General features: G+C 38.7%; 1 protein-coding gene across 2 annotated transcripts in view; it reads left to right on the forward strand.

The window, feature by feature from the left end:
• The first annotated feature begins 1,034 nt into the window (after positions 1-1,034).
• GKAP1 (G kinase anchoring protein 1) overlaps positions 1,035-11,631 on the forward strand; it is a 21,635-nt gene continuing 11,038 nt past the window's right edge. For both annotated transcript variants that reach the window (XM_009995467.1, XM_009995468.1), the window contains exons 1-2: positions 1,035-1,247; positions 3,334-3,477. In XM_009995467.1, coding sequence (XP_009993769.1) covers positions 1,035-1,247; positions 3,334-3,477 — 357 coding nt within the window. The remainder of the gene's footprint in view (positions 1,248-3,333; positions 3,478-11,631) is intronic.

An 11,631-nucleotide genomic window follows, 5' to 3' on the forward strand; every position in this document is an offset into this window, starting at 1 on the left:
GTTCTTCTGTAGTAGTAGTAAACAGGCAACACATTTGTAGACTATCTAAGCAGACATTCAGCTTATGTTTACAGTTGCCAAACAAGGATTCCTTTCAATAGTGCTTTTAAAAAATATATTTTTTTCCACTACATCTCTCTGTCATAGTACATTGACATAGCTAGATATCTGCTTTATATGAAAATTTTAACCACTGCTAAATAATGTCTCTTTCAGTCTTCTAATTCACTAAATTTTGCATGGAAAAATTGCAATTAGCCAAATATTCTTGTGCTAAAATTTACCTTTTACACAGATGAATTGTACTTTAGAATGGCGTCATAGGGGTATACACATTGGTTAAAGGGCGGCAACAGAAGGCATAAATGTGGTACCCCGTTGTCCCTCTGCCCAAATCATCCACTGTTAAGAATAGGTAAGCCTGATGTTTGAGAACAATACCAGCCACAGTGCTGGGCTTACCCTCCTGTGGAGAAAGCTGCTTGTTTAATCTCCCATGGCTTGGAAACAAAATTATGCTACTTGTAAAATATTAAATCAGGATATTCACCCAAAACTGGAGCCTACATAGGCATAATGTCTACTTATTCTCAAGTCTTATGTTTATCAGGGTCCAGAGAAGGCCCCTGAAACAGTTTTGGAGCGCTACACTATTCATATATCTTTTTTGTTTATTTTCTTTTTCCTTCCAGATCATGAAGGCCTGTCTCTTCTAGAACCTTCTACTTTTTTTTTTTTTTTCCTTCAAACATAATCTCTGAGGAACAAATGTATTAGCCTAAAGTAACTATTGTTTTATAAAATATTCCTTCCTTTTGTTCTTCCTGTTCAAATACTTAAAAAAATATGAATTAGTAAAAATGCAAAGAAGTAATAGTGAGTTTTTGTGGGGCTTTTTTATACTAGTCCCACAGCTAAAAGATATGGATTGTTGATTGTTTGGTCAAACAACTGTTTTAATTCTTGTGTCTCTGCTATTTTCCTAGGAAACCTAATTAAAAAGAAGCCAGCTCAGTAGAATTTCAGGTGTGGCAATGGCATCTACTGTAGTAAGTTCAGTCCCTACCACTGCGTCTCGTTTTGCTTTACTACAAGTTGAGAGTGATACCGATTCAGAGCCAGGAAAAGGAAGAAGTGGCCAAGGTGTCAGTAAATCTCAGGCTTCAGGGGGAAGATCATCTACAAATGAGAAAAAAAGAAAGAAAAGGAGAAAAAGGAAAGAACAGCAGCAGAGTGAGGCCAATGAGGTAAAGGGATTATATTTTCAGTAGTGGGTAAGGCTGTTATCCAATAAATATATTTTTGCTGTCCCTAACAAGTAATTGTTTTGGTTTCTTTATGACACAAATGCTGCTTAGTCACAGAGATGGCTTTTTTTTGTTTGCTTTATTAAGTATTCTTTATATAAAAGTCCTTACTATAGAATGTAGTATCCTAGTAGAAAAATGTGTTCTCATTTTTCATGAGAATAAATTAATACATTTTATTTTTTTGACAGCATTGCTTGAATAATTTCTTGTGAAGGGAATGACCTTTCTATAAAGTGATTGCTAGGAACCACTTGTTTTCCAAGGTTTGTAGTTGACTGTCTCTACTTGCCTGCTTGAACAGCCAACATGTTACAATTGAACGGTGCTTTCAAGGTTTTATTTTCTTTTTAGGAGATGGTTATACCTACCTACTCTGTCTGAAGACCTTTAAAATCTGGTTTCCAAAGTTGTAATTTTCAGGTTTACCCATCACTCCAGCCTCCTAATCTATTAAATCCAGAACCTGTTTTTTTCCCTCTCTTCTTCCCATGAACTAAGGGGGTGGAGTCAAGAACAGTGGTTGTTTTCTGACATTGGGATTCTTCAACCTCAGATTAAATGGAAATTAAGAAGTGAGGCTGAAAGAATTGTTCCAAAATTCTGGAAACTGCAGTTCTGTTGTCTGTGAACAGATCTGAGATAATCTTTCTGCTTGAAACTTTACATGTCTGAGAAAATTCTAGTATGTAGAACAAAAAACACCCTCAAACCCATCTTTTTCCTTTAGTATCTATTTAACATAAGATCTTAAAGTTTAGGAGCTGCAGTAATACTAAATAAAGTGATCATTTCAACTTTGGTGCTGTTTTTTATATTGAAGATTAAGTCTTCAGTAAGCATACCTTTGTGTTTCTTTATGTCTGCTTTAGCACCATCAAAACATTAAATGCCATCAGAATAACTGTATGTGTGTATGCATTGCACATATCTACAGAAGTTCATCTGCATGAAAGTTATACTTAGTCCTGTCTATGGTGACACTTTGTTGGAGTTAAAAATCAGAATGGTCTGTACCAGTGCTCTGGCCATCACTGTAATCTGAAGAAGAAAGCAGAAGATGTAGTGCTGGTGCAGGCAGCAAGGAAGACAGAAGCAAAGCAAAAGGCAGGAACTCTTTAAAGGGGAAGGAAAACAATTCTGAAGTATCTGCACGATTGTCTGATTTGAAGTAACCTTAAGTAAAGTTGCCATTTTAAGAAGGAGTTATGGCACTCTGTACATACACTTTAAAGAGAACACTGTTGTACCTTGCTTCCCTTTGTTTCGTCTTTCATTGGATAATAGGTGCTTTCTCCCTTCCAGGAGCCTTTATGTTAAAGAATCCGTGTCTCTAAATTGATAGTAGATTGTCTTGATGCCTTTATTTTCACTCACAAGTAAGGACCATAGTGTCAGTTAACGTTTCAGTTTGTGTAGCTATGTCTTTAAGCTGCCAAATTTGCAGGTTACTTGTTCACTAATTATTTATTTTTATAATTATGTACGGTATTTTAAGATGGTACTGTTGTATCCATATGGTGCAGTGATTAAAAATAGTTCTTATTGCAGGTTCTTAAAATGGGACCGACTTGTTGACAAACTGTAAGGACATTATTCATATTGTACCTAAACCTCTAGTTCCTCTGTTTGCTGATGCCAAATCTGTGTATACCACCTTTTTTTGGCATTATATTTTATTTGTGTCAGGTGTGAGCACTCTGCAATGCCTGATGTAGCATGAAATCTGTCAGGTGCAGTTACCACTTCAGATTTGTTGAAAGCTTTTTTAGCTGGGAAAACGTATTTACTTTTAAACTGGTTTATGTTAGGTGACTGTGGTGTTTCTGATCCACAGTTTTCTATAATTTTACATTATGGTGTGTCCCATAAGTGAGTAAGCAAAATTGTATCCCAAATGATGGAGTAAAGTAAAGCACATGCATGTCTACTTGCACATGTTTCTGAATGCTTTTGTTAATCCATTACTACTTTTCCTATATACTTGTCAACATTTTGATTATTGTTAAAAATAACTGTTTTTCAGCTCAGAAGCCTTGCTTTTAAAAAGATTCCTCAGAAATCCTCACATGGAGGTTGTCTGTCTCAGCATGAACAAAAACTGCATACTGAAGTGCAGAAGGACTCTCAGGAAGAAAACTGGCAGGAGTGGAAACAAAGAGATGAGCAGGTACAGCTTACTGTATTTAGCTGTCTTTGGCATTCTGGAAATACGTTGCTCCATTAAGTTAAACCTCATGGATAAAGAGAGGTGGCCGGAAAGGAAGAAATAAAATACTACGACACAGAAGGAAAGGTTTCAGTGGGAAGTCAGGCCGCATGTTCTGTCAAGCGTGTAGAGCCAGCACATGCTGCTTTTTGTACATCTCGTAGCTGGACTGTGGATACTGGGGTATGTTAAGAGAAATTTATAACATTTGGGTATCAAGTACTGCCATGGAAGGATGGTGAAATGCTGTGGTGGGAGCCAGGCAGGGAGTGTATATGGATACACAGTATGGATCCATGGTAAACTGGACTTTGGTAAGTTCTGTTAGGCATGAAATAACTAATTTGTTCCTAGGTAACAAAGAACACTTGAACTCTGTGTTCAGAAATGCTTACTGTCCTTTAGCACACTGGAGTAGTCCTATCAGTGTAAGACCCACTATTTTTTAATGTTAAAACATGTTTTGGTAATCATATTGTTGCTAGGGTTCATGGACACTCAAAAAATGTAACAGAGATAACACAAAGACTGACTGTGCCCATATGAAGGCAAATACAATGTTTTTACTATGTTTCATCTTGCCTAAGCTACCACAAACAGAAATTACACAGCAGAATGCTCTTAATCTAAAGCAGTAAAATAAAGTTTACCTTCAAGAAGTACTGTGTTTTTGGTGTCAGTTAGAAAGAGTACTTACAGTTAAAATTAGCCTTTTTTTTTCTTCTTGACTTGAATTCAGCATTTAAAATGCTTTTTTATACTGGTGATTTTATTTTATGGTGTTTTAAATTCTACAAAGGTTCTGAATTGTTTGCAGTACTTTGGCTATTTTAGATGAACATAGAGTTTGTTTTAGTAAATTTTTTTTTTTTTAATTGTGCTTGAAAATATCTTTTTGGTACACTTTTTTTTTTAGCTTCCTTTCAAATAACTGTCTGCTATGTACTCATTCACTGTGGATGATAGTTTGGACTGTCTTGTTATGCTTGAAGATGCCCTTCAGAGTATTTAACTTCGTACAAGCTTTTTCAAGGCAAATTGCTAATAAGTGACATCCACTTGAGTTAAAGAGTGTCTCATTAACTTGTTGAACTTCTGTCCTGGCATCTGCTAAGACATAGCTTTTGTATGTTGCCAATGCTTTGATATAGGTGCCTCCTTAAACAGAGTATAGCAGAGCTCTTAATTTTACAGGCTTATGGATGGTTGTCCTAGCAGTGGAATAATGACCTAATAATCCTTTTGAGAATTTCGAGTTCTAATTAACTTCAGAGTTACTTTTCCAGGTACAGATTTGCTTTGTACTGTACTTGCAATTTTTCTATTCTGTGTGGTATGAAGCAATTATTTTGGGTAAAAAATAATTTTATAGTCTAATTTTGTCAGACAAAGTAAACTCAGTTATAAATGATCAATTCTTATTAATTTTGACCTTATTGACTTGCAGAATGTGAACTTACCTTGACATTATTTTATTTAAAAAATAGCTTTAGAGCAATTACTGTAATTGTAACATACAATATTCAAGAGGCATCTCTGTCCCATTTTTATGAAAAAAGGGAATATCCTAATGCTGTCACAACTCTCGAGGATGAAGAATAGACTGTTTTGCAACACCTTTTGAACAGCTTTCTGTGATCTCAGTGAACTGAGCATAAAGAATGGAGGTTCATTGAGGTCTGTGAATATTTTTCCAATAAGTGCTGTGTTAACTTTTACTACACTAAAAATTTAGTGAAAAGGTTCACACTGTCATGACCACTGTTAGATTGTAGTGTTGTCTTTTTGTAAATATGAAATAATTGCACTTAAACTGTTTAAAGTTGTTGGTATGACTTAGTATAGGGTTTAGTCAACCATGGAGGTTACAGATAACTTTTTTTTGTTCATAAATGGTTTAAATTGGTGGTGCTTAGGTCTCAGATTGCCAAAAATTTGCCCAGACCGCTTTATACTCAACTTTATGCAACAGGTCTTAAAAATGTAAATATTAGAATCTGATAGGTGGAAACAGAAATAGCTACTAGTTATTCCTGTCTTAGAACAACAATGAAAATCTTTGTCTTAGCATGGAGTGCATGTCTTGTTGGGATGTTCTCAACAAAACATGCATAACAAATAAGATTTATTTTAACACTGTTATTTCACTGTTTGTAAAACCTGCCTATGTGTTACAGCACTGACAGTCATTGAGAACATTGTTTTTTCTTACATGAGAGGAAATAAGAACAGGAGTGAAAATAGTGAGGAATTTAGTTTAATTGTAGTGCATGCATTTTTAAGCTCTTAAGGAGAATTTATAAAAGCCTATGAGTCCTTACTGATTTCTGCAGCAGCCTTACAACAAGGCAGTAAAGGACTTTTGACCCTGAAATAAAAATTAGGAAATAAAGGCCAGTGACACACGAAGAGCCATGAGCCTTCAATATACCGAGCTATACTTTACTTTTTGTATTTAATATTATCTCCAACAGTTTCAGCAATAACTTGGTTTATTGTTGGTAATCTTGCTGCCCAAATTGTCATAACAATTCTATTTCAGGATAAAGCATTCAGTGTAACTTTTTTGAAGTAACGAGTTACAGTATTAGTGCATCACTTATGTTAAATTATTTATGCTCTGTAAGACTATAATTTGAAGAACCCGTGATAACTCTGAATTATGATCTTATGGTAAATTTGATTACCGACACAAGGTTGTGCTTTGAGCGTAGAAATGAGTGAAGAAAAGCATATACTTTGCAACAGGTCTAAAAAGGCAAATGTGCTGTATCTGTCAGTCTGAGCAGAGGGATTCAGAATTGATACAATATCCAGGGCTAGAGGTAGTTTTTCCTCACTCTTGTTCAAAACATGGCCCATTTGTTTATATTCTCTAAACAACTCAAGAGGAAGTGGGGCAGATACTTTTGTAGGTTCTATGTAGTTTAGTTGTTAAACTACTTAAAATTTGGAGTGTTCATGCTCCAAGCTCTTCTTTCCATTTCTGGGACTCTATCAAAAGCATGACTGCAGGGTGATCTGAGTCTGTTACATTATACATGCAGGGATTAACCATACCAAAGTCAAGTGTCTTAGCCATTTAGCAGTGATGTCCTACTTGTCTCAGCCCACTGAATCTTGAATTCCAACTGACAATGAAGCCACATGTGAAGGGTGTTGAAGTCCTTATCAGCTGTTGCTCATGTACTAGCTTATTATATCAATACCATCACTTTAGGAATATAAACTTCATAGGGTCTATATATAGCTTTTTAAGAACAAGTTGTTGTAGTAAAGACAGATAAAGAGGAAAAAAGGTAAAGGAAAAGAAAGAGAAGCTATGCTTAAGTTTGTGTGATATGCATTAAAGGAAGAATCAGTTACAGTCTCTTGAAGAGCACCACTCTTAAAATTACCAATAGATGGTAGTTCCAACTTACAGGTCCCTCTAGTAGGAAGAAGAGGTAAGGTGTTCTTTTGAGATTAAGATGTGAAGAGTTGAAAGCTGATAAAAGGTCTGAATTTTGTTATGGAAAGATGGGAACCAGCTACAGTGTAGGTTCATCAAACTTGAGAATGCAGAATTGCCAAATAAAGTGGTGTTATTCCACATCTATGACAATTTTTTTGAAAGGTTTGTTTGACAGAACACCTTCTTTCGTCAAGCTTGCATCAAATGTCAATTAGTGCTTTGGACTGTTCTGCTGTCCCTGTGTCGTTTTTTCTTAAAGCCATGCTGACTTTAATAAAAACATCTCTCCTTTGAGCTGGAGAATTGGATTGGCAGGGAAGTTCAAACTGCAACTGGCATATGCTTATCTGAAAGGCAAGACATAAGTTCAGATTCTTCGGGTTCAGAATGTATGAAATTCTAGCCTCTCTGCTTTGTAGTTTCCTTTGTCCAGTAACACAATATTGATAAAGAAGAGGTAAATTTTAAGTGGTATACTGTAATGAAGGGTGATATTCAGCACGGGGTGAGAAACAATGGGTCCCTTTTTCCACAGAGGTCCACGAAGAGCATCTCTCAATTCATCAGGAGTTCCTCTCTTCATATTTACCATCCAAATTAGCATACTGCCTGTCACTTTTAAAAGATTGTCAACATTTATCTTAAATAATGAGCTTTTATGTAAATAGCATGGTTTTTCTTGCCTGTTGGATGTGTACTCCCAGAACCTAAGCAAAGGAACCTGTGGTTTTTAGAATTTTGGATAAGTTTAAGTGGTAGTGAAGCTACAGCTATCTATTCTGAGATATTCAGGCTATGCATAGAAGCAGGACTGAAGGTGCCTGGCTTTGAGAATACTCGGGTCTAAAGTTCTGAACCCAGCTGCTGCTTAGAAGTAGTGACCTTTGTATAGCCAGCTTCAAACATTCCATCTTGTCTGATTTGAGTGGCTTGTAGATAAGTAAATTATTATAGGGTTATTCTTGTGCTAGAGATGACATAATGCAATTTTTTTATGCAGTTCTTTAATAGTTATAATGGCATTGTAGTAGTATTGATTCTTAATAATTATTTAGGAACTTGTGTGCTAAATTAGCACTTTCAGACACACAAAGGTAAAAGTCCTGAATTAATCTTTTTTATAAGTTTACCTTGTTTTTATGTGTTAATTGTTCTTCTTTTGGTAGTGTGTGTTTTGTTGGAGTGTTCTTTTAATCCCCATTCTCTGCTTTTTCATCGTGTTCTTGTTGAGTTTTTCAATGTAGCAGACTACAGTAACTGAATTTTGGTAGATAACTATAATTGTCAGATTGGATTCAACAGTTGTGCGCAGAAACACATGATTGATTTTTGTGGAATTTCAGTCAATTTAATTTATTGCCAGTTATCAAACCTTTAATTACTGATTCTGATATTGAAAGAAAACAAACACAAAACAAACACTTCAGGAAAAAAATACCCCTTGCTGCTGGAAAAATCCTCCTTTCTCCCTCTTTGTTCTTCAGCCTCCTCACTGCAGGCACTTCAGGAGAAGAGGACCCATTTTCAGGGTCCTCTCCATCAGTGAAGTTGCAAAGCTTCTGTCCGTCATATTTGAAAAGTCTTGGCAGTCTGTCAGCGTTCCCACTGATGGGAAAAGGGAAAACATAACTCCCATTTTCATAAAGGGGAAAAAAAGAAGACCCAGAGAAGTACAGGCCAGTCAGTCTTACCTCTGTGCCTGGCAAGATCATGGAGTAGATCCCCCTGAAGGCTCTGCTAAGGCATGTGGAAAATGAAGGGGTGATTGGTGACAGCCAGCATGGCTTCACCAAGGGCAAATCCTGCCTAACTAATTTGGCGGCCTTCTACAATGGGGTCATGGCATTGGTGAGCAAAGGAAGAGCAAGTGGACCTGTGCAAAGCATTCAGCACTGTCCTGCGTGACATCCTGGTATCCAAACTGGATTAATACGGATTCAATCAGTGGACTGCTCATTGGCTAAGGAGCTGACTAGATCGATGTCCAGATAGAGACCTGTGACAAGTGGTGTTCCGGAAGGGTCATTAGTAGGACCAGTGCTGTTTAACATCTTTGTTAGAGACATAGACAGTGACACTGAGTGCACCCTCAGCAAGTTTGCCAGTGACACCCAAGTGTGTGGTGAGGTCAACACCCTGGAAGGAAGGGAGGCCATCCAGAGGGACGTTGACAGGCTTGAAAGGTGGGCTTGTGCAAACTGCAAGAAGTTCAGCTAGACCAAGTGCAAGGTCCTGCACCTGAGTGAGAGCAATCCCAAGCACAAATATAGGCTGGGTGGAGAATGGATCGAAAACAGCCTGGAGGAGAAGGACTTGGGGATGATGGTGGACGAGAAGCTCAACATGGGCCAACAATGTTCACTTGCAGCCCAGAAAGCCAGCCTTGTCCTGGGCTTCTTCTTTTGATGACCAGTAGGTCAAGAGAGGTGATTCTCCCCCTTTATCTTGTGAGACCTGACTTGGAGTACTGTGTCCAGTTCTGGAGCCCCCAACACAAGGACGTGGAGCTGTTGGAGCAAGTTTAGAGGAGGGCCACAAAGATGACCAGAGGGCTAGAGCACCTCTCCTGTGGAGGTAGTCTGAGACAGTTGGAGTTGTTCAGCCTGGAGAAGAGGATGTTCTGGGGATACCTCATAAGAGCCTTCCAGTACCTGATGAGGGCGTACTAGAGAGCTTTTATTAGGGCTTATAGTGATAGGCTGGGGGATAATGGCTTTAAACTGGAAGAATGGAGATTTAGATATTAGGAAAAGATTTCTTTAGTGTGAGGATGTTGAGACACTGGCACAGGTTGTCCAGGGAAGTTGTAGAAGCCTCATCCCTGGAAGTGTTCAAGGCAGGTTGGTTGTGGCTCTGAGCAAGCTGACCTAATGGAAGGTGTCTCTGCCCATGCAGGAGGGTTGGATCTTGACAATCTTTAAGATCTTTTCCAACCCAAACTATTCTATGATTCTGTGGGTTCCGAAGTGCCTCTATGCTCTCTGCTGTGGCAGATCTGTGGCCCTTCTCGGCATCCCCTGCTAGAAGATGGGCAGTGCAATCAGTTGATGTTGAGCTCGAAAGACAAATTAAATGTAAAGCAAGAAATGGCAGCACCCTGAAGCCTACATAAAATCTTGTAACAATTTATGCAGAGTACAAAAAAAATTTGGATGTGGCTTTACCAGAGCAGAGTAAAGGGGAGGATGACCTCCCTTGACCTATTGGCCACTTGGTCCTTATTGCACCCCAGGATGCCATTGACCTTCTTGGCTGCAAGGGCACATTGCTGGCTCATGATCAGCCTGTTGTCCACCAGGACGCCCAAGTCCTTTTCTCCAGAGCTGCTCTCCAACAGGCCAGCCCCCAACCTGTATTGATACATGGGGTTGTTCTTCCCCAGATGCAGTACCCTGTGCTTGAAACCCTTGTTGAATTTCATTAAGTTTCTCCCTGCGTAGCTCTCCAGTCTGTCCAGGTCATGTTGGATGGCAGCACAGACTTCTGGTGTGTCAGCCACACCTCCCAGTTTTGTGTCATCGGCAAACTTGCTAATGGTGCACTCTGTCCCTTCTTCCAGGACATTGATGAATATATTGGAATAGGGTTAGACCCAGTACCAAGCTCTGGGGAACTCCACTAGAGATGAGTCTCCAACTAGACTTTGCCCCACTTACCACAGCTCTCTGTGTTCTGTCCTTCAGCCAGTTCCCAGTAGTCCACCTCACTGCCTTATCATCCAATCCACATTTCTTGAGCTCTGCTGTGAGGATGTGGTGGGAGACAGTGTTGAAAGCCTCGCTGAACTCAAGGTAGACAGCATCTGCTGCCCTCCCTTCATCTATCCATCCAGTTATGCCACCGTAGAAGGGTATCAGATTGGTCAAGCATGAGTTCCCTTTGGTGAATCCTTGCTGATTACTCCTGATGACCCTGTTTTCCTCAACATGCTTCGAGATGTGCAGGAACAAACTATTCCATCACCTTTGCAGGGATGGAGGTAGGGCTGACAGGTCAGTAGTTACCTGGGTCCTCTTTCTTGCCCTTTATGAAGAATGGAATGACACTGCCTTTCATCCTGTCCTCAGGCACCTTTCCTGTTCTCCAGCACTTTTCAAAGATGATGGAGAGCAGCCTAGAAATGATTTCTGCGAGCTTCCTCAGCACCCACAGGTGCATTCTATCAGGGCCCATGGATTTGTGGATGTCCAGTTAACTGATTTCTACCCCAGTCCTCCTCAATCCCACTATCCACTTTATGGTGCTCTACCATGACTATTTTCATCCTTAAATATCCTCTGTTTTTCATATTTGAGACTAATAAAAGTATTTCGAAGAAGTCTCATGTGAACAAATCATCAAGATGGCAACTGTTTTATATAAACATGTGCATAACTTACTGTATGCTTGCATCCCTAACAAAATAGCCTGAAGCAAGATATTTTATTAGTTATTGCACATAAGTTTATACTAGCTGTTAATAACACCGTATGTGTCACCGTTTGACTCAGGTCTGACAACAATGCTCTCAATCCCCTCCCCGCCCCCCCCACCCAGGTAGGGAAGGAGAGAGAGAAAAAGAGAGAGACTTGGCTGGATTGAAAACTAAACTACACAGCTTTAATTAAAACACTAATGAATGATACAAGAAAATATATACAATTATATACAGATATATTCAG

Source organism: Chaetura pelagica, unplaced genomic scaffold (genome assembly GCF_000747805.2).
Source record: "Chaetura pelagica isolate M959 unplaced genomic scaffold, ChaPel_1.0 scaffold473, whole genome shotgun sequence".
Taxonomy (NCBI): domain Eukaryota; kingdom Metazoa; phylum Chordata; class Aves; order Apodiformes; family Apodidae; genus Chaetura; species Chaetura pelagica.